The sequence below is a fragment of the Sipha flava genome, unplaced genomic scaffold (genome assembly GCF_003268045.1).
Source record: "Sipha flava isolate LNK unplaced genomic scaffold, YSA_version1 74_pilon_pilon, whole genome shotgun sequence".
Classification (NCBI taxonomy): Eukaryota; Metazoa; Arthropoda; class Insecta; order Hemiptera; family Aphididae; genus Sipha; species Sipha flava.
The window spans coordinates 387,707-412,931 of NW_020273614.1; the positions used below are offsets into that span (position 1 = coordinate 387,707).

Consider the following 25,225-nt stretch of genomic DNA (forward strand, 5'->3'; position numbering starts at 1 on the left):
CAATAATAAAAATATCTATTTTACAAGTATATTACTCGTGTAAGTGATTATGACTATGACTAAGACTAAACTCATTGAGGTGAAAGATGCTGAATTTTTGCATATATTTAAGTTACATGATAAATTGGATGAAGTTATTGGGTTAAACTGGTCCTCAATTGATTTCCATGGACACAATCGACATTGATCTCTACCCATTGGTACAGCATGTTCGTTTAGTAAAATCATGGCTTTGTAAGTGTCCTTACATTTGTACAACACTGCTATTATGTTTGATGCAAAGGGATCTATGTATGATGTCCTCCATTTTCTATTTTTCATCTGTTCAAAGTTGGTACTCAATAATCGAGTACTATCTTTTCCAATACCTAACCTGGTTACTACGCTCAATATGTTTGGTGTGTGTCCAAAGTAAAATACACCTTGTGGTCCTGTTTTACTCATAGAGAGATTCCTATAAATTCAAACAAAGAATATTTTATTAACTATTGTAGTGTTAACATTTATTTTTTTTAAATATTAATGTTTAGCATTGTATAGTAATTGTTATTGAACATTATTTCAGCTTTGTGTATTCACCTAAAATTATCCATCAAATCCTTTACTATTGGACATCCCATGATTTCACCCATAGGATTACCATATCCATTTGAATAATAATATTTGAGATCTTCTGCGTATTCAAGAATCTTGAGAAAACAAAACATTAAATCATTAGTACATTAAAGTTAGCTACTTATCTTGAATCTATGTAGGTATAACATTTAACAAATAATGATTGAACATATTTGGCTTACACATATATATTTTAACTCTAATGGTTTTAAAATAAATATATATTTTAGATTTTGGTTGGTAGTTTTTAATAATTTACTCGCTTATTAAAATTATAAATATATTAATTATTTTAAGAGTGAATATTGTTTTGACTTGAAAATTAAATGAGGAATGTATATTTTTAAATTAAAACTTATGGAGAACTACATATTGTACATATGTTGTTCTTCAGAGGCGGACTGGGCCGGTACCAATGGCTGATACCTATGGGTTACGCTCATCCCTAACTAAATTACAAAAATAATTATCAAATTAGCAACTATAAATTGAAACCGTTTGATAAAACAGTATAATCAATAATCATAATCACGATCTATTATCTTCTATGACAGTCATGGCATCGAGATCATAGAGTTGGAGCACGGTTTTAGATATAAGTATATCTTAAACCATGAGTTGGAGTGTGGTTATCATGGACTAAGATAACAAAGGACTAGAAACGAAAAGGTTGGAGGGTGTGAGGGAAATTGCCATAAAAGTATATAGAATTTGATGGTGCAGCTAATATGCGTGGTGAATTTAATGGTCTTTAAGCGTATATCAGAAGAGAAAATCCTAAAAGTGTGTATATATATATATATATGGTGCTTTGTATATTCATTGAATTTATGTATTTGTGACTCGTGTTCGAATATTCGTCAACATTCGTCAACACTGTTATTAAAATTATTATCTTAAATTATTTTACTTATTGACTTATATTTTTAGTTTTGTTTTGTTAATACCTGTAGAAATTATTTTACTTATTGACTTATATTTTTAGTTTTATTTTGTTAATACCTGTAGAAATAGACTAAATATATTATCTAATAACTAGTTACGATATCTTATTAGGTTAGGAAACTAACCTTTGGAAAAAGTTGTAAAAAAAAAATAAATTTTGGGGCTAAGTCCTGTAGCTTGTCAAATTGTGCTTATGGTAAGGAACTTAACCCTATAGACTCCTTAAGATTTCAAGGATAATCTAGAGCCGCTATTATTTCGAGGACAGTGGGCTGGACCAGACAATCCTTGTTGCTATAGATAATTAATTTTTAACAACTTTTAATATCATGGTATTGACTGGAAAAAAATTCTGTAGGGCTGTAGTGACCTATACATTTAACGGCAAAAGGATGTTTTGCCCCCACCGTTTCGTCCCCGTCTATTATTAAGATAGGACATTTGGCCCCCGGGAGTTATATAGATTTATTTATACCTACCCATAGGACGTTTGGCCCCTGGAATTTTAAATCGCTAAATTTAAATAGTTTTTTTTTTACCTTAAAATTTAAATTATTTTTAAAATGTATAATTGGACAACGAATTTAAACCCACAATAACCGTATATTGCATAAGCCATAGCATTGCATAGGCAATGGCGTATACAATACTTTTGTATGGGTATCAGTATCAAACAAATTATTATGGAAGGAAAATTTCTAAACCTAAGTACATGCACATTTAAAAAATAAATAATAAAATATATATCGAATGTGTCAAAATAATAATTTACAATAAATCCTTGTAATATTTTTTTGTTTCCTTATAATTTTCTTAAATTAAGAACACTATTTTATACAATTTTAAAAAGGCCTATGGAGGAGATCTGACCCCCCACGTACTACCCCCTTGTATACACCCCTATGCATAGCATTGTACACGTCACAATCGGCGAACGGTTACAGGCACGCACCAATAAAAAAAAAACAATTCTAATGATAATAATAATAATTTAGGTACAATTATATTAAATAAACGTAAATTATAAATACTTAGGTAAGAGCTTCACTCAGGATTTAAAATAACCGGTTTATGAAAATTATTAGATTGTTTGAATTTTCCCTTCTGTGACCTAAACTTTAATAACGTCATTGATGCGTGGTATAATGGCATACGTTGTATAAATACAGGTGTCACCAGTGGCATAGCCAGGGGAGTTATGGGTTATAACCCCCTCCCCCGAAATATTTCTCTTATTTTGTAAGATGTACAACAATTTTAAGATATAGATATAATGTTATATCATGTCATCATCAAACAATTTTCACAGTTTCAACAAACTAAATAATAAACAATTTTATATTTTAACTTATGTTTAATGGACTTAAAATTAAAAATTTGGTATTTAATTAGGAGAGAGAATTAAAAATTTAACCCCTCCAAAAAAATAAATATTTTTTTGGCTATGCCACTAGGTGTCACAGAAGATTAGTGGTCCTCAAATATTTACCGGAGAGCTGATTTCGCCTATGACATCGACATAGAGTGTAGATATACATAGGTACAACTAGGGAGGTTTAACCCCCTTCCCCAAAATATTTATCTGTTCTCCACATAATAGGTACAAATACAAATTAAAAAGTAAGAATAGTTGACCAAAGAGTAACCAAAAAAAAAAAAAAATTAGCCCCTTCAAAAATAAAATCCTCGTAGCACCTATGTATACATATATACGTACTTCTAAATCTGCCTGTGTAAACACGGAACACCACGCAGGTCGCGTTTGAACAAACCATGCTTTATCATATTTGCATGATTCCCACATCAGCGACACATTTTCTAAAAAAAATAAAACAAATCGTGTAAATCGAGTACCCACTTCTCTGTTTTTCTGTAAGTGCGTATACTTATAGAATAATACATTATATTCGGGTATACGCAAATGCGTTGGGATTTCAAATAAAACGAGATATAGTTTATTTTATATTTTAATATTTTTCTATAATCCTGTTTCTTATTTTTATTAATTAATATTTTATAATATATGTATATTGACCCTTAAAAATACTATTTGATTATTTGATTAAACTTAATATAGTAAATTATTCAATTACTTATTATTATTTATATCTATGAGACATAGGTAATATAGGTAATCATAAAAAAATAAAATCTATATTCATATATTTCTAGGAGTGTGATTGTAGACTGTAGAGGCCTGTATTGCGGCAGGTTATAGTAATATAATGTATGCAGTTTTAAATTTAAACACAATAATAAAGTAGTATATAAGAGGAAGGGAGGGGGAAAAGCCTTCACGTTTACATGTCAAGCACATTTAAGCGTATACTCACCGAAAAAATAAATTCTACATTTATTAGTAAATAAATAAAATTATTAAAAAGGCTTTGTGTTTTTAGACAAAAAAATATTTTCGGTAACTGGAATTAATTTTGCCGATTCGATTTTTCGAGGTTTCACTGTGTGTGCTATAAGAGAAGATAAAATTAATTATGGGATCGAGATAGCTAAAAATAAGCATTTAGAACGGACGTTGAAAAGTGATATTACTGGATTTTTAATGTCTTTAAATTTATGGAGAAATTAAGTAATTATTTGATTATCTGGTGACTGGTTCACCATGATATTGGCGTAAGTTCGTCTGTGGGAGTGAGGTTGTGGGAGAAAACCTGAGTAGGAGGAATCGGCGGGATCCGTTTTACTTTAATTTGTTAGTGAGTTGCAGAGTAGATTTTCTTGAAGAAAAGACATCCTATATAGGAAGATGTGTGGGCCCCACAACATAGGGCAGTGGATTAATTAAAAATTTGTCTTGGGAGGGAGGTAGACATTTTTTTTACATACAAAATACTTAGATTTTTATGTACAATGGTGAGTGATATCTGGCAGTGATATTTCATCAATTATCCTTAAACTAGTTCATAAGTACACAAAATGTATTAATAAATGTTGCTTTAAAATTCTACTCAATTTAGTGTAAAATATAGTACTATATTATAATAAATTCTTCAAATTTTAAATATTGAATATATTTAAATTAAATTTTACTTTTAAATTAAACAATAATTATTAAAATATTAAACTAATTTTGCTTGTAATACAATGTACATAGCTATTTTTTTTTGTATTGTTTATAAAAGAAATTCTAATTTTTTTGGCTTTTTAGCCTACTCGTTAATCACATCATTAGGATTTAGTAGAATTTAATTTATTGTCTTTTTTTTTAATTTCATATTCATCATATAGCACTGGCTATCATCTCGTACCTTCTTATTTGTAAATTAAATCTTAATGATTTCCTTCCAGTGGTGCAATTATCAGAAGTATTGGATGTACAATTCACAGAAATCTCCGGTTTTGGGGGGCCCCGAGATCTCTTCTGATATTACCTTTGTTCCTTACAATATTTCTACTATTATATGTAATACGATTATACACATATTATGTTATTTCTTTAATAATTTTAATGTAATAATAATAAATAATAATATAAGTTTGGACATTTTCACATGGGTTCCTTATCATAAAGTTGCGCCACTGTTCCCTTCTCTGCACACTCCATTTAGAAAAAAAAAATCTGTATTCCATCTTATTCTTTTTGAATATCCTTCCTCACCTACTAAACGCAATATCCTAATTAGTCTTTCAATAACCCATTCCATACTTATAGAATTCTAAATTTCAAAATCTGCTCATTCTTATTATTTCCTTTATTCATGAGACTGGTTTCTATATATAATCTTTTATTATTTTAATATTTTTATGTCTTATGTATTGTATCTATTGTATTTTCATTAATTAATCGATATATTTTATCATAATTGTCAAGCTTAATAGTATTTCTAAAATATCTATAAATAAAGCAAACAAAAATCTATAAAAAATAACTTTGTAGGCAGAACAAAACATGTAGATAATAACTTATTATTATAAACCGGTATAATTTATTTACAAATTAAATTTATTCGACTGCACAAAGAATAATTTATGTTTTTAAATAATTACCGATGAAAAATAATTAAGTACCTATACAACTTCTACGTTCATGAACTCTGATGTGAACACTATGATAGACGGGTTCAAAATAAAATCTTACAACTCGATCAAGTTGATGTTCGTTTATGTTGTAAATGTTATTAAATTAATTATATCAAGTAACAATAATAAATTAATGTAAATGGTATATTATTGTTAATTTTTCATCTCGCCGATTTTGGGGCAAAAATAAATACAAATTCTAAAAATAAACTAACAACACCGCCGATCAAGACAATGTTAATTATGTCGACTACGCGTCGAGATCATGGCGTTAAACGTGTTAAATATTTGGAATTAAATAATATATAATAATAAAATATACCATATAAAATAACTTAGATTATGAAAAAGCTTTTGGCGTCCGATGCACACGCATCTCTCGCACCCCCTTGGCGCGGCCGTCCCTCTTAACGCAGCACGGCGTATACGTATAGTAATTCTTTATGTATCCTTAAGATTGGCATCTATAATACTGAGAAAGCCCATGGTTTATTTAAAATAGTTTTTCAATTGAGACAGTGTCATAGGTTAGAAATATTTAAAATCTCATTGTTATTTATATCTGCGTGAAGACTCACGGAAAATAATGATAAAGGCATATTATTTTTTTTGATATTAGTTATATATTGAACCGTGTGATCTAGTTGGGATATGGCATATGTAATATCGACAGTGAGGTTTGAATAATGCAAATTCTTAAAGATGAACCTGAAAGGCCGTACACAAGGTGGACAATATGAATGATTTTCAAAATTCGTATATTTAAGGTACTTTATGATAATATTGAAATACTCGACCCTATCATGGTAAATTATTAGAACATATTATGTTAACTTACAGCAAAATCCATTAATGCCCATCAGGGCTAATAATTACTTTTTTAATATGCTATTTATAATAAGTTCGTTACATTTTTTTTATGTGAATAATAGGGGATGTTGAAGATAAATGTCGTTTTGTACTGGGTTTGTTTTTTTTTTTTTTTTATAATTGGGCCTACGTGAACTTCCATACCCGAGTAATTGTTTTTCATGATAATCCTTATATATATCAAAGAACAGGCCTTTTTATGTTCAAATTTTGTGACGACACTGAGATGTTGAGATAGATGTTGCAATATTGTTCAATTTTTCATCTCAAATAATGTGTATGTGGAGGTAATTGATGCTATAGTGGAGTGAAATGAATTAGAAAATTTGTTTATGTATCCTCTTTCAGTCTTCTTCATTATTGACTATATAGGTATGCCGTTAAATTGTACACATTCAAGGAGTAACCATAATATGCACTTATATCACGTATTAATTGCAATTAATGAGCTTTGATATATTTTTGTTGTACGCACATGTATTTAATGTAGGAGGTAATTAATTATGAAACATTAATGTATATATTCAATATATATGCAGGAAGAGGACTCCGCAATTGAGCGAGCGAAAACGATAATTGCACACAACGATGTCCAGTAAGCAACGACGTAGGAGGGGGAGTGTTATGAGGATGGAATGAGTGATGGGTGATGGTTGTTTAATGTAATAGTTGATTATATTAAAATTAATGTAACAAATCCGTTCCATAATTCGTTTGATTAATCTAAATTAGCCAAAGTATATACAATAATAAAAACGGAGAACAATAGCTGTAATAATAATAATAGTCAATTTAAGCATGCGTCGTGTTGCAGTGAGAGACCGATCGAGCTCATACCTGTACATTATGTTTGTGCAAAAACTACATAGTATATACACTATACAGTTTGGTAAACTAAATATTTCTGTTCACTGATATTGAATTTAACACTTTGTATAATGCCTAGTTATTTTATAAAATACCTGAATTATCCATAATGCCGATGACATATAATATGTATATAAGAATACAGAAATGCGAAAAAAATTAACTTCAAATACTAAATTTGAAGTATTTTAAGTTAATATTAAGTATATTATATTATACTTCATATAATTATAATATAAATAATTATTTTGAATAATTTTTATAATATATTTTATAATATATAACATATATTATAAAATTTTATAATATTTATATAATTATGTTATTTTATATAATATGTTATTTATGTAAATATGTTATTTTATATAACATATTTTTTATAATATGAATAATTATTTTATAAAATTAAAATCACATAGGTCCGTTCTTAAAATGTCCGGTTAAGTGTCCGTCAACGCTTACCGGCGGTTAGTCCAATTTTTAACTGACAGTCAGTTTTTACCAAGCCTAGTTAAGTGATTAGTATCCGTTAACTTTCCGTAAAATGGATGTTGATGGTCGGATTGTAAATAGACAGAATTTGGTCGGTAATCATTCAGTTAAACCATAATCTTCGGTTTAGATTGTTTTATCTTTACATACAAACAATAATTTCTGTGATAATAATTTTGATAAATTTAAAAACCAGAAAAATGTAATTATATGATAAATTAAAAATTTGATTATAATATTTTATTGTCTCAGTTAGGAATATTGGTCATACGTTATACAAAATGTTTACAATAATAATACCATACAAAAAATCATTCAAAAAATTCAATAACATGAATAATATATTGGTTAATGCTGTAAGTGCTGTTATAATTTCCATATACGGACATATGAATTAATGTCAATGGAATAATAATGACCATCATCGTGAACAAAGAAACTCACCGTAACTTAAGTTTTGTTTAAGTCCCATTACCATAGAAACCCTCGATACAACAGACCGCATGTGTGGGCCATCTTCGAACTTTTTCACTTCTTGTATTTTGTTGTCATTTTTTTCGTCGTCTGCATCTCCGATTTGTTTACACTTGTATAACTATTAATATGAAAACAAATCGCTGTTATTTGTGTATGATTATACAATATTGTAAATACTGTTATTTAGCTTCTATATTCATATTAACCAAGAAAAAATGTCCTGTTTATTATAATAAAACATAATTTATAAAAATACTAATTAGAATATCTTAAATCTTGTTTCTCGATTTGGTTACTATATCTTTTGCTCAGGATTAATTCCTATGTGATATTTAGATATTTTTCTTGAACAGTAGACTTCTTAAAATTTCGAAGTGAGAGTTCAAATAAATATTTCACATTTAGTAAGGAGAGGTGAGGGAGTATGTGTGAGTGTGCGTGGGCGTGTTAGTATGTATGTGTGTGTGTTAAATATACGGACCTTTTATTGATTCTGACTACTGTTGATTATACTGAGATTACGAATTAGATAATAACGAAAATAAAATAATTATTTTATTTAATAACAGCTTGCAAAATTGTTCTGATAAAATTCTTGGATCCTGCCTATTTATATTATATTAAATTGAAAATTGTTTCTTATTATTTTTAAATGTTTTTCATACGGTATATAATTAATAAATATTATTTGGCATATGAATATAAATCATATATTTTGTGATCAAGCATTAGTGCTTTATAGTAGGTAGTGCATGAATAAATTATTGATTGAAAAATCAACAAATAAAATATACAACCAAATATAGTATTATATTACGGTTCTTACTACTTGAATTTAGTTATCAAATCGTTTATGCATAAATAAATAATATTATCAATCAAATGCATTGCTTTTCGTAAAAAATATAACATAGTATAGTTTGTTAATTCCGTGTAAGTTATGAAAAACACTTAGATGAGTTTGTAAGCATTTAATTTGGCTGCATCCGAATTGGTTCCCATACCTAAAAATTGACATCCGAATTGGTTCCCAATAAATACTTTCGAAAAGGGCGAAATCCAATCTAATTATATTTGTTATTTAATATTATTATTTTACTAACATTTTGAAATTTCCCATCTTTATAAGTACAAGGTGGATTGTAAGTACGAATTTCGGAATGGATAAGATGAAATAAATTATCATTTAGATAAAAACCGTGATAAAACGGGCGTTATATTATCGATATTGATGGATATCTAGTCGTACTTATAAGTCAGTACGGCATTCAGTAATCCACCGTAATAACCGCAAAGTGTTTGTATTAGTGATTGTATTTGTGTTTTAATATTTTCGAATATGGAATATATGTACAGTGAAAAAAATAAAAAACTTATTGTATTGTTTGTTATAAATTTTTACCTCAATAATACAAAAAATGATAAGAATAATACTTAAAAATAAATTGACGAATTAATATTATGTTTATTATATTATTATAAGAATATCATTATACAAATTAAAGTGAAAAAAAATCAATGTTATATATACATACAGTCCTAAGTCTGTATAAAATGGGAAGGAAAAAAGAAAATATTTTGACCAGGGAACCAACTCGGATATACCCTTCGTATCAATCCGGAAACCAATTCGGACGTTTCGGAACCAATTCGGACACTCTGTTTAATTTTAGGGGTCTACGAAAATGGAAAAAATTGGCACGTGATCTACAAAGAAAAAAAAGTTTGGTAACCTCTGAGTTAAACGGTTAAAATTCCTTCACGTAATGTACTTACAATTTGCAGATAGAATATGGTTCCATTTTCAAAGTTAAAATGCACACAGTTAAAACCTTATCATGGTATATCGAAAAAAAAATTTTTCTATAGAACATTGACACTATTCTTTTTAATAAAAATTTGATAGTAAATCATGTGATACCTTAATACTAATTATAATAAAGACATAATAAGTTTTGGTTAATCTTTCATGTTTATAGTTTACCCATACGTACTAATTCAAAAATGATTTTAATGTATATTTACAAAATCACAATAAATACACACGTGGCTGAATAATATATTTTTTAGCATATTTTTTCAAGTGTTCAGTACTTACATAAAATCTGTCGTCGGACGTTTGTACAATTGGTAAATCTTTATCTGGGTTTTGGTTGAATAACGTCTGATAAAAAGCTGTAGCACTGTCCTGAGCACGTTTTTTGTGTGAAGTCAAAAACTGAAAACAAAAAAATCGCTTTTAATTTCTCAGTATTCATCAAAACTATCTGAGGTGTTATTATAAACCATCTTCAGGGGTGACCTGGCCTCCTGGGATACTGGGAGGTTTCCGGTGGCCTGACCTATTTATTGGGATTTTTCATTGGCCTGACGGCCATATCACGTTTTTTTTTTTAAATAATTAGTTAGTTTTTAAAAAAAAAATGAAATAGTTAGTTTTTAAAAGAAGTTTTTGCATTTCAAAAGTTGTCTAAAACATAGTTAATAATATTTTAGAGGAATAAAAAGTAAACTCACTTGTTAAGAACCCCTGTTATATTAGTTAGTAAGCAGAATAGTATTATGTATATTATATTATAATTATACGTGATTGTTTGTGTCACCACTATTCTGCGTATTAGCATCGCAGTCGAGACCGGGCTGTAAGGAATGTGCTGAGACAACCCTTTTGGATCACACACACGATACCTGGGTCCCGACTGGCGGGCAGTTGTTAAGTGTGAATGTCCGTAAGCAGAACCTCGTCTTAAATTTAATAAACTTTATTTTCGTTTAACAAAAAGATATTTTTCCTTTTGCACCAGTACCTTTTTCTTTTATTATTATATTTTAAATATAATAAGTTGTGCAAAACTCAAGTACGTGCACAACACACTAATGAAAATACTGAAGAGTTTATGCTAATGGCAGTTGAAAAAAAAATTTCGATAAATATTGATAATGATCAAATAATTGATATATTGTCACAAAAAAGTAAGCGTCTTTCAACATGTCTTTAAAATGTCTTAACTTATTATTTATATTTAAAATATAAAATTAATTATGTATGTTTAATTGATGTATGTATATTATTTTTAGTTTGTATATAAAATATGATTTATTATAAAAAATTTAATCATATAGTTGGTATTGCTTATTTATAAAAATCAATGGCTAATTGAACTTTTTTTTTAGTTGTTTAAAGAGAATACATAGAGTCACAGAGGTATACGTAACTAGGCCTTCGAAATTGAATTGACATGAACAGACAATAGTCTCACAAAAATATTGATACTTATTGAAGGTTTATTTTTTTTATGTTCTCTTACATATAATAAAAACTAAAAGATTAGATAAATAAATAATTATTATATATTATAAATTATTATATATAGGAAGGTAGAACAGAAGCTTAGCCCTCTTCTACCTCCCCCTCCTCACTATAGTAACAGCCTATAAGCTAAAATTAATATGTGGCCTGGGTAATAAATTTTCTCGTCCTGAATTTTTCTCCCAGACCGTCCCTAGTCATTTATGACGATATATAGCCTATATAGGCATAGACGTACACAGAACTGTATTTCAGAGGGTGCCTTCAATACTTTTGGGCCCTAAAAGTAACAAAACGTGTTAGGATATTTATATAAATAATTAAATAAACATAATTTTTACTTTTATTTAATATTATGGATTTATTTTATCTATACTACTATAAAAAAGTAAATAAAATAAAGTCACTTTTTTTTGTTTGGGATAAACTCTGAAACTACTTATTGGATCGTCGTGCAATTTTTTTTAAATTAAAGAGGATATCACAGAGAAGGTTTTAGGCGTAAATTTAGTCCGATAAAGTTTATAAATAATTAGTTATTAGTTATCTATATATATATATATAAAAATGGAGCCAAAAATGTATAACATTTTATCAATTGAGAACGGCTGGCCCAAATCGGCCCGATTTGGCTCAAATTTTTTTAATTGTTCGTAATTGCCAGGAGAAGGTTTTTACGAAAAAAAATGTTGGAAAAGTGCTATTGTTAATAATATTATATTAAATTATTATTATTATTATTATTGCTAATAATTTTTGACCAGGTGTCACAGGCGATTATTACCCCCTATATTATTACCGGGGAGGGGGGTAATAATCTACAGTAACAGCGATTATTAACCCCCTCACAATTTTTTACCGGGGGGTATTAATTGTCTGAGGTAATAATCGCCTGAGGTAATAATTGCCTACAGTAACAGGCGATTATTACCCCCCTTAAGGTTGAGCCCCCGGGGGGGATGACGAGGGTGTCATATACTAATAACCTTCCCATGACCTACTTTTTATGCTTATGTTTATATTTACTCGTTTGTTTTTGAAAAACAGAAACCTATTGTAGTATTATTAGTTTTAGTTTTCTAGTCATGATAATATTATTATAAATAATATATATATAGGCATATTCAATAGAGGTGAAAGTAATTAACTGTTAATAAGAAACACATGGAGTGATTCGGTAATCAGTAAAAATCGACAGGTAAAAAAATGACACAGCAATAAACGACAAGTTGAAAAACGTTAATTTTGGCTAAAAGTTATTAAAATAATTGCTGTTAAATATTTTATTAAAATATTTTTAACACTTTCAACGATGCCCGTGTTGGTAATAAATTACTGTTTTTTTCTTTAACACATTTTTAATCAAAAATGCTGAATCCTTATAATAAGCACATAAGCATAAAAAGTCGGTCATGAAGAGGTTATTAGTATATGACACCCTCATCATACCCCCCGGGGGATTAACCTTAAGGGTTGTAATAATCACCTGTTGCTGTAGGCGATTATTACCTCTGGCGATTAATAACCCCCAGTAAAAAAATGTGGGAGGAGAGGGGGGGGGGTAATAATCGCCTGTTACACCGGTCGATAACTGCGCAATTGAAAATGAATTATTAAATAAAACTATTAAAAAACTATTAAAAAGATCCCGCAACAGGTGCCAAAACAAATAAGAATGTTAGTTTGAAAAATTATTATGCATATCGGTTGATGATTAGACGCGATCAGGACAAAGTTATTCTACGTCATGAGTTTTGTCAACAATTCATGGTCGAAATGTATTTAAAGATAGAGAGCGAACGATTTTGATACTTGCGATTCAATCAAAAAAAGCTGCGTGCAGAAGATTCTCAAAACAATTGTTAGATATTGGAGATGGGAAAGTTACTACAGATGAAACGAGATATATAAAATTATTGACCGATTTCTGCACAATCATTTATTCGTAAGATGTTCTCATTGACCAGATATTTCCCAATGTACACAGACAATACACGAATCATGAGTGGCTGGCAGAAAGAGCAATACGTGGCATGCTCTCGAACCATCCAGTTTGTTTGTGTTTGCGAAAGATGGGATAACAAAAAATGTGTACACTCTGTTGCATTAAGGGATTGATATTGTTCTTTACTAATATTGTCATAATTAGCGATATATATATAATTTTAATGGATGAATTTTAATAAATGATTAAAAAAATAAATGTTTGATTTTTTTTCATTTTTATATTTCGTCACCGTTCATAGCATTCCATACCTCTTCCTTACATCCTTATCCTTACCCACATCCTTACACGCCTATATTAAATTAGTTATTTTTTTCTAGCAAAATATTCTCTAGAAATAATTTATATGACAAAACAACGTTTGTCGGTTTAGCTAGTTATTATATATTTATTATTAGTTCCAATGAATATGCTTTTTACTTTTGCATTTAATTGTAGCTATTAAATTATCATAATAAGTTTTTGTATGAAATTTAAAACATTTTATTTTATTTATTTTTACCAAATATTTTAGAATAAATTACATTTAATTTGAGAAACATAAGTTAAAATAGAGGTTCCTTACTCTTAAACTTAAATAGTCCCATTTACAACATTTTTATAGGTACTCGAGCACACCTGGCACTCCTGTGAGCGCGCCTAAATATATAGGTACGACTTACATTATACAGCGGAATTGGTGTTTTGTATTATCATGGTATGACAATTACGAAAAGCGACTTACTTATATGTACTGCTTAGAGTTTAAAGTTAAATAAAAAATTAAAAACCATTTTATTTTATGATTTTTTTGATATTTTATTAAATTATTATTATATGCATTTTAAATTGCGATATGCAAGGTATAAATCTACGAATACACATTTTTACATGTTTATATGATGTAAACGAAGTTTGTGTTTAGATATATTTAATAGTCTATAGAAATAGAATGTTAATGACTTGATTTTTTTAATATGCAATGCACTATTAGTTGACTTCTATAATTTTTAAATTTCAACTAAATTTAATAAATTTATCCTTTTATTTTTTTTGATATTTTCGTTATACAAGTTTTAAATTATTTGTTATTTGTTTTTTTTTTAATATTTGAATTTAATTTTTCTCTTTGTAGGACATACACGTATAATTTTAGGTCTTATCTTTAGATTATCTTAATTTTATGTTTAGCTATTTACTATACGAGTGTCTAGAGACACCGCCTCACATCTGCACTATTATTATCAGTATTACACTATCACTACAGTTGCTAATTATTTAGTATAATTAATTTATATAGTACAAACTACAATGTCATTAAGTGAAGAATTAGAAATGTTATATGTCTTTTCTTGTTGTAATATTTTTTTTTCAATATTATAATCAGTTTCATTTCGTAACTGATCATTTATTACATTTGACGGGATTCCACTTTCAATTTTACCTATAATTATAATAATAAGTACATTTTATATAGGTATAATTTCAAAATATAATTTAGTATTTAAGTTTCTTAAGTAATTGAATATAATACTTACAAGATTCACTCTACAGTACATTTTAATTAAATATAGATATCTTACACAGTTTAGTTTTGTAGTCTTGTGAAAAATACTTTTATTTTGTATTCAAATACTATTAGATTATTAGAATATAATATTTTTTGCCCCGCTAATATTTGTCAGTTTTGGATTGGGTGGTAATAAGTATATGAGAGAATACGTATTCAAATAATTTACAAATACTTTACAAACAAGACTGGTTTAACATATTATTATGAATTTTTTAAATCATTACCTTGAAGAGAACAAAATTTTAAATTTATTAATTCTAATTTTTCACTTGATGACATTGTAGTTTGTACTATATAAATTAATAATACTAAATAATTAATATATTACAATTAATATAATTATTAAATAATATAGTATTATGGCTGTTGGTTTAAATATAATATTTAAATGTAATCAATCGAATATGTGATAAGGTAATTGTAGTGATATTGTAATACTGATAATAATAGTGCAAATAAGAGGCTCTGTCTCTAGACGCTCGTATTTACTATCGAGTTAATCAGGGACGGCTCCAAAGGGGCCTTAGGGGCCGCGACCCTCTCCCAAGCCCGTACCGTATTTATAAAAACAATTTATATTGTTAACAAAAAATGCATATTATAATATCCACTATCATACGACACGCACAAGTATGTAGATAGAGTCATAGAAGTTGACGGTTGAAAGGAGTTTCTCCACATTTCGGAGACTAAAAACCTGGCTTCGTTTAATGATGACTGAAAATAGACTATCAGCATTATTTCTAATTAATGTGTATCATACAATAGATATTATAGATCTATTAAATTATATTACTGATATTTTTACTAATTTTAAAAATAGACTATTTGAATTTTTGTTGTAAAAATTGTTGTTTTCTTTTTGTTATAAGATTTTGTAAAATTAAAACTTGCTCCCCCTCCTAACCAAGACTCTAGAGCCGCCCCTGGAGTTAATATGTAATCTTATTTCTGTTAGAATATAATATTATCCATAGTCATGGGCGGATATTTGGAGGGGGGGGCGATCCCCCCCATTGGGCTTTTTTTTTTTTACAGATTTATTTAATATTTTTTATATAGGTATATATAATAATTTTATAAATACCTATAAATTATGTATATAATTGTATGAGTAAGATGTTAATAAATAATAGTTGTGATCACAGTTCTATATACGACCGAGGTTGTGACCGAGCGACCGAGCTATAACCATTGATTTTATAATAAACAGATAAGCCGAGGTATAGGAATATTTGGAAATCGTATTTTTAAGAAGTCATTTATAGGTTTGCAAATGAAAAAAAAAAAAACGTTGAATTATTATTGTAATTAATATTTTTTAATAGCGAATTTTTATAGGTATAAAGATACCTAGTTAATTATTTGTATTAAGCGTTGTACTTATTTTTCAATAAATTGGTTAAATAACGGTCAAGTATTCATTGTACTCTATATATCACTCATTAATATTCCTATTTGCCCCCCCCCCTTTAACCAGGCTTTAGATCCACCCCTGTCCATAGTTAATAACTTTCATATTATATATAGTTAATCACTTTCGTACTATATTTTATTGAAATTCATTTTCAACTCAATATAAATTATTTTTAGCTTATTAATTTATATTGATTTCTTATACCTTAAATATAAATAAAAATTGTAATTTTTAGAACATTTTTCAATCTTAGTAATGTTTTTTAGAAAATTTTATCTTATTAAAATCGGTAACATTATTTTTTTACTCAAGTGTTGGTTTTATTTCGTAATTTAAGATAATATACGTACTTTGTATTTGTTTTTGTCGAACGTCGAATTGAATATCTGTGGAAGTAATCTCTTAAGTCGCAAAGCCAGTGACTTGAGCTCTTCAATCCCTTGTCTATGCAACATATAATGGAAACTACTGGTCAAATTGAACTTCCAATTCCTGATGGTGGCGATGTCTTCCGGGCACAGCATTGATTCGGTAGTTATCATCGTTTTAAAATCGTGCAATTTTTTCAGATTCTCAATCATTTCCTGTGATGGATACCTTGTGCCGTGCCTGGACACCATCCACACTTGCATCGGTCTGCAATCTTATAATGCACAAGCATTTATGACAATATCATGTAAATACTGTTGATTTATCTTGTATAAATTTCTACTTTTACTAGAGTTAGAATGCCGTCGCAGAATTTAGGCACCAATTTTTTAAATGGGTTTTCAATATTCAACAAAGGAAAAAATATCAAGATGGGTGGGTATGAAGGGTGATTATAAAATTTTTGTTTAAGAAAAAGTTACTGAGTGTTTAATAACTGTCCTTCCTCTTTTATGTGCAAATAACCATCATATTCTTATTTATGTGTAGGTAAAGGCAGTTGTGACAATGATGATATAATTATACTTGTTACAGAATGCCTTATGAGAAACTATCACCCAAACGCAGAAATATTTAATAAGGAATTCAATCATCAACTTATAAGATATTTAATAATTTAATATTTATCGAGACCAAATAAAAATGGTTATTTTACGATGAAAACCATATATTATAAATGTTTACATTTAGTCCATTGACCGTTATTGATTATTTTTAATGTTTTTGTGAAGTTACGACAGTAGCGATAACATTTTTTTAACATTGCTTAAAAACATTTAGGTATATCCACAAAAACCATTCTACAAATATTTATGAGGGCATATATATTTTTAATGTAATATGTTTGTTGTATTTATATTATATTATAATATCTTATAATATATTTTTTCTGTGATTATAAATGGAAGTATTATTTAATAGAATTAAAACATATTATTTTAGGTTATATACTCCTGAACACAATATAAAAATGTATTAACTATAGCAAATATACATGTATATAACATAAGATATGGGGGGGAAGGGCTTTAAACCCTTTGAATTATACAAGTCTGATTTACGATTGTACTGCCTACACACTTCACAACACGTCATGATGTACGTTTTAATGGATTTGTAAATTAAATATTTCCTATCAATGGGTGTTCATTAGAAATTTGAGAGCAATGTCACCGACCAAGAATCGCATTTGTAAAACTATAGTTTTTGAATAGTAATTTAACTACCTTTTTATGTCCAAGGTGAAAACTATTTATTAATTTTTTATTACAAGCGATTTCTTTTCTTCATTTTATCGGAACGGGCCTGGAAAAGTTAGTTTTAAACATCATTTATACGAGTAATTAAGTATTCGTTCTACTATATACACGTAAATCAAATATGATATGATGTATAGAATAAATAATAAATCATAAATATGTTTAATACTGAGATTTATTAATTATTTAAATATTTTAAGTTATAGTATACTCTCGATTATCCGCGGTTTTATGCGAAACGAACTATGTGCATATGTACATACAAAAAAATAATGTTTCATAATCATTACATAATACATATCGTCACCTAAGAACCATGATGGTAAATCTCAGTTTTCCTAACTTTTGAGGACGAAGAAAAATCTGTTTTGTTGTTAAGAATTCTAAATTTTAGTACATATCTTGACATTAATTAACTCTGAAATGTGTACTTAATCTTTTTGAAAACGTATTATTACCAAAATTCTATTTTCACTAAATTTATGAGATTGGCCTTAATAGTGTAATTTTTACACATTAGATAGGCCGTGATAAGGATATAATAAATAATACTTTCCTAAGCTATAAAATTATAATTAATATTATTATTATGGTTTTTTTTTATTTTTAAAATATTTGAACAATAGGTAAGATAAAAAATAACTTTCTAGTAAGTAAAAGAAGAGTATGCTGTAGATACATATTGTTTAAAACATGATAAATTATTGATCTGTATGCATTTTTTTTTAAATAAGATAGTTTATTGGAATATATGAATATAGATATGCCTAGCGAGTGCCAATAAGGATTTTTATGAACTGCTATAAATATTGTCATTTTTATTATATCTAACACTCAATAGGTAATCTTAAAATAACAGTAAATGTGCACCTTTAAAACTTCCAATGCAATAATAATAATTATAATAATTATTAATAAAAGTATGTTTGAATAAATATTCTGTAAGATACGAGTTTTTATAATTTGTTGAACGATGGTATACATTTTAGATACTAATTAAATAAAAAAAAAATTATTAATAACATTATTACATTACTAAAATACTTGACAAAAGATTAGGTACTAAAATACTACATTGTATTTGTTTTTATTATTTGCATATTGGCTTATTAGTTTTATACTATTTACAAAAAATAACCCATTGTAGTATTCAGTACTTAAAAAAATTATTTAAGCATCGGTACTTAAATGGTTAACAACACCGAATTAACTTATTACTTTTTTCATTAGAACCTCTTACGAAATATTTCCTATTTGTATTGATAAATATTTCATATTAATAATATAATACATTGTTCGTAATATATTAATTTCCATGGGTAGTTATATTGCACCTATTCTTTATGAAAAATTACATCTTAAAATAAAATAAATAAAGCAATTGAAAATATAATTTTATAAAATTTTCATTTGTTACATAAAGACTGAAAGATTTAATACAATTAATTACGTTTTTTCAAAATAGTTTAAGAATTTATCTTTAGTAGTAATTGAGAGGATCAAGAATCGTGTTTAATATGATGAAGTTATGTGATGAAATAATATGATTTTACAATTTTTCAAATAATACGAGTGTAATAACCACTAAAGACTATTTTATTTTAGTTGTATAAATATTGAACATGTACTTCATTTCGATCTTTAGTTATGTGCAATAATTGACTTCGTTTTGGCCATACAGACGATTAATAAATATTGCCTTGGGAAACCAGTCTGCTCCCATGGTAGATTGGCCGATCATCTTTTATCAAAATCCTCCAGCATAGAAGCAACGGATACTTCATGCTTTAATTGCAAAGGCTCCCATGTAGCTTCAGATAGGTCTTGACAAAAAAAGAACCAAGAAAATTATGGCCACGGAAAATATCTTTTTTAAGGATACCTATCATATTTAAAAAATAAAATTGTAACGAAATCTTTTTTTTTTTTTTGCGGATATGGTTACCGAGCTTTATTCTACAGCTGTAAAGGAAACCAATGTTTCTCCCGTTATTTATTCTAACATTTCATTTTCCGTTCTCCCACAACAACAAACTTATTCAAAAAATAAAAATAATTTCCGTAAAAATAACAGCTCTTCTTCTTCTCAGCACGTGACTCCTCTATCAAATGTTACAAACACTTTTTCCTCTTCCCCTAATAGAAATTTTTTTAAATATATGTCTGAAAACTCTTAAGCTCAACCCGCCGAAAATTTCTGAATGACCAAATTCGCGAATTACCTTTCTCAAACTATAATAAATACACCATCCTCTTTTTCTTCACAACCTTCGTTAAACAAATTAATTGAGCCTTATGTTTTAAATTTCATCTTCACAGATTACAATTCCTTCCCAGAATAATAATTTTCCCAACAGTAATCTCTTTCCAGTGGATCACTAGAAGTATAAGAGCTTGTTTCAATGACTTACTATTTTTGCTTGCGGAGAATAATTGTCATTATGCTTTAATATCTGAAACGTGGCTTCTTCCAAACTCATTTTTTGTTATTCCTCAATTAAATTTTTTTTGTTCGGACCTCCCAGATGGGTATGGTGGAGTTGTTATCATTGTACAACATTCAATAAAGTGTAAGCCTATTATCCTTGACTATCCCTTGAAACAATCATTAGATACTCCATTGAAAAAATTAATTAAATATATTAAATTTTAATTTCACTCCAGTCATATTAAGTATTCTACATTTTATGAGAACCTAATTTAGTTTAATGTTTATTCTTTATTTATTCTATTTTTTTTTTTCTGTTATTTTTCCGTTCTCATTATATTTCTTATGTTCTGCATGCTTTATATGTTATTTTTAAAATAAGATTTAAGCTGTAATAATTTAATAATTAAAAGCTTAAAAAAAAATTACTTTATTTCATATATAGTATCGATTTAAAAAGTCGGTAAGACACTAGGGAAGAGTTAATACCATCGTGTTAATAGCATTATTTATAAATGCTTTTCTAATGGAATGTGAAATATTTAATCACACACAAATAAACGTTTAAATTTCATGTTGATGGATTTTACTAAAGATTGTTGTTATTTTAAAAGTGATTAACTTAATAGATAATAAGATAATAAGATACTTACTTAAAAATTAATTTTTATCTATAATGTCTTTTTCCGTAGTCGGTATATTGATTATAAATGGCTCACAATCAGCTTTGTATCAAAAAATGTTTAATTTATAATAATATGTTTATAGAACGTCTCACGAATATATACCTAATTATTCATATTATTATTATATTAATATATTTATATTGTTTATTATAAAAATATTTTTTTGTTATTTATTAAAAAATAATGTATTAAATATATAAGTGTTTTAATATTCAAAATTAAATCTTATTTTTTGATAATTTTAAGATATTTTTATGATATTAAATAATATACTTTTTTCTGTTAACTACAATTATTATTAAAAATTATAAGGTTAATGAAAATAAAAATTTTAAATTTCAACATTTTTAGAGAGAAAAATTTATAAAATTACTAAAATAAATGTAATTTTAATTTGAAGTAAAGTTTTTTCAATTTTTATTTATAAAATTTAATTATTCACATAATTTCTGGAGATATTTCAATGAGTATATTCAAGACCTATGGTTTAAGACTTAATGAATTGTTAAGTACTCATTATTTAATTAGGAATTCGTCATGTACACTATTATTTTTTACACGTTATTTACAGCCAACTATATTTATTATGTATTACTCGGAATTTACCACAAGTCATAAATTGTTTTTACGCGTTCACCAATTTGGCATGAATTCCTTCATGTGTTTATTTTTTGACATAGGATTTTATAATACACTGAATATTTTTTGACCAGCCAGTCTCCATTACATAATAACTAGTAAAATTATTTATAAAAAATTAATATGATCAAATACAAATACAGGATTGTTCATTTATTAGTTAAATTTATAGGTTTATAAAGGTTTTTTTTCATTGGAAACACTATGAGTGTAAATTGACATAGGTAGTTCTTAAAACTTTAGGCCAATGTTTGAGTAAAAATACGAAATAGTTCGTACACTATGTTTTTAACTGTTCATTATTAGTCTTCTATAACAAATAATTGCATTTTAAAGGTGTATTAAATAACATTTTTTTTTGTGTTTTTTTTTTTTTAGTTACGTACTAATTACTTCCTATCCTTGGAAATTTCTGTGAAAACTTTGACCGGTGATATTTAAAAAAAAACATTGACTCACAAAAGAAAATATTAGTCACAAATAAACATAATTAGTATTGTATGACTTTCAAATTATTAAACAATATAAGTGCAAACAACTCTGCCGATAATTTTCGAACAGTTATAATTTTGTGAGTGTAATATTTTAATTATGTCCTTAGACTTTACATTATTACTATAAATTATTAAATTAAAATGGTAAATTTCTTAACAACCAAAATAAACAACGGCAGCTTAGATGAAATTATTTTGATGAAAACACTGAACTGCAAGCAATGACTTAAATACGTGATAACCCAGGTTCATATATAAGACATGTATCTCAATAAATTGGTATAACAGTTGGTGCAATACATACAATTTTGAAAAAAATCAAAAATTCATCATTAGCTTTTCTTGGAAATTAATTTCAGTTGTTTATTGACAATGTTCCATTAGCCACTTGAGAAAATATGTATTTTTAACAACAACCCTGTCGTAAGGCGTACGAGGTAAATAATTACCCCGGTCATATTTATATTGTGCATAGGTAATAAAATAATGTATTTAGGTGTTTGTCCTCCTCAGTAGCCTTAAATAATATACCTATAAATATACTGTTTGTTGTTTCATGTTTTTTTTGTACATTTTGTTTTATCTAGAACGTATTAAAGTCGTATACAGTGATGTCTGGAAATTATTTACCCCGTTTTTTTTTTACAAATCTTATTTTTGAATCACTCTGTATGGAGTAGAATATCTCTGTATATCACTCACAAGTACCTATTTTTCTACATATTACTTAAAAATGTTCAATGATATTTAATCATAATATGGTGTTATCAAAAGCGAATATATTCGTAGTACATTGGCATCGAGGCCATATTCACTACAGGAAAATATTATTATCTTTTTTAAAAATAGACTAAAATTAAATCCGATTGAGTTATTTGATTCTTAAAATAAATATGAATAGCAAACAAGAAAAATAGATCAATGAAGTTCAAATTATAACATAATTAGTGAATAATAACCTTGGGTTAAAAATTTACCCCGTGCGCGTAAATATAACATCCAAATGTGTGCGACGTACGACGGGTTAAAATTTTATTAAAAACTGATAATTCGTAAATATTAAATTCCAACATTCTAATAACATTGTCAATTTTGTAATTAGAATACAACTTTTTATAAAAAAATAGTTTTAAAAACAACTAATTGTATCTAAGGAGAAAAAATACCTTTTAAAAAAAAGTTGGTTGCGCGTACTGAGAAGTTTAACAATTTTAAATATATGAAGAAATGAGTATTTAGGTCCTCTATTTCATCCTCCAAAAATCCTATTTTAACTATAACAGAATATTGGTTTTCAAATGAAATGATTCATATTAATTTAGATATGCAATAAAAATGAAAATATTACATTTATGAATTTTGACGTGTTATTATTATCATACAACGAATTTTTCCATAGAATGTTGTTTGTTTTTTAAATCTAATGCTAAGATTAGAATAAAATAGAAAACATTTAAAATGCAGAATTCCAATAAATACTTGAATATCCGTTAAGACTATTTGATGGAAAAAAGGATACAAAAGAAGAAACATGATTTAAATAGTTCATCGTACCGTGTGCTAATCGTTAGTTTATAAGTATTTGTTTGTTCAACACTCAAGCAAAGATTGAAAATGAGCTTCTTTTGATAAACAAATTGACTATAAAACGTAGTAAATTATTTTAATTTTTTTTAATTTTTAACAAGTAAACAAAAAATTACAAATTTTTTAAATCGTACAAATATTTAAATAGATACAACACATTTTAAAAGATTATAATTGATTTTTGCAGGATGATTTTTGAAATAATTATGATGAATAAGAATCATATCATAATGATAATAAATTCCAATGTATTTTTCGGTCTTCAAAACAAAATTGAAGGTTTGAAATGGTACTAATTAAATACTAGAAAAAAAATTCTAAACGCCTTTGAAGAGGTTGTCATGTCTACCTTTACCATTACATAAATACCTTATCACCGATGATTAAACCTCGGCGTTTATTTCTTACGAAGCATGAATAAAATATTTTTCTTTTTCTCGATCATTTATCACAACTCCTTGGGTACAATACAGATGACGGTTGGTAGTGAAAATGTCGTCTCGGCCGGCGCCGCTTGAACTTAAGTTGTACACTCACATTTACCTGATGTACGGCAAGGCGCAGCAAAGATTAAGGTAGGTGTCCAGTTACACACAGGTTATATTTAGCAACCTCCAATTCGTAGCTTTGATTCGTCGAAACGATTAACGTTCCTTATTATTACTATAAATTCATTGCAAAAAAAAATAGATATTCACCCTTATTTCAGAAATCGCCAATGCGTTAGGCGGAACCGACAATAAATATTTTGTTTCCGATCATCACACGCGAAATATCGCAGTAGAAATCGCATATACGCACCTGCCGGAGTCTGCAAGTCGTTGCCGGCCACCGCGCCGTAAGTGGTTTTTGAACCGAAGTACACGTACGGGTTTTGGACGGTGCGGTAACACACATGGTCGTGGCTGGGCTGCTGGTGCAACGCAGTCGTCTCACCCTGTTGCCAGCCGGCGGTCAAGGCGAACGTCGTCACGACGGTGATGGCCCAGAGCAACAACGGGACCGTGGCGGACAGCTGCTGACGTCTAACGGTGGCGGCCATCGTCACGATACTAATGAACGGTCATCACAGCGGTGCAAAACGTTGTATACCCGTCACCGTGGTTATGTTTAAT

General features: G+C 27.8%; 1 protein-coding gene across 1 annotated transcript; it reads right to left on the reverse strand.

Moving 5' to 3' along the window:
- Positions 1 to 15: 15 nt before the first annotated feature.
- Positions 16 to 25,177, reverse strand: LOC112692498 (multiple inositol polyphosphate phosphatase 1-like). Its single transcript, XM_025567167.1, has 7 exons — positions 24,912 to 25,177; positions 16,939 to 17,231; positions 10,403 to 10,522; positions 8,272 to 8,422; positions 3,278 to 3,378; positions 580 to 689; positions 16 to 454 (listed from the first exon to the last, which is right to left on the reverse strand). The coding sequence occupies exons 1-7, from the start codon at positions 25,150 to 25,152 to the stop codon at positions 16 to 18; spliced, it is 1,455 nt and encodes a 484-aa protein (XP_025422952.1). The 5' UTR covers positions 25,153 to 25,177.
- Positions 25,178 to 25,225: the final 48 nt, after the last annotated feature.

What these genes read in the sequence shown, in the direction of transcription:
- LOC112692498 (XM_025567167.1), bottom strand. Translation starts at nt 25,152, where the DNA reads ATGGCCGCCACCGTTAGACGTCAGCAGCTGTCCGCCACGGTCCCGTTG. An exon ending in TTACACAGGCAGATTTAGAA is followed by an intron (nt 690 to 3,277) that starts GTACGTATATAT and finishes TGTTTTCTCAAG; the next exon opens with ATTCTTGAATACGCAGAAGA. An exon ending in GATTTGATGGATAATTTTAG is followed by an intron (nt 455 to 579) that starts GTGAATACACAA and finishes TTGAATTTATAG; the next exon opens with GAATCTCTCTATGAGTAAAA.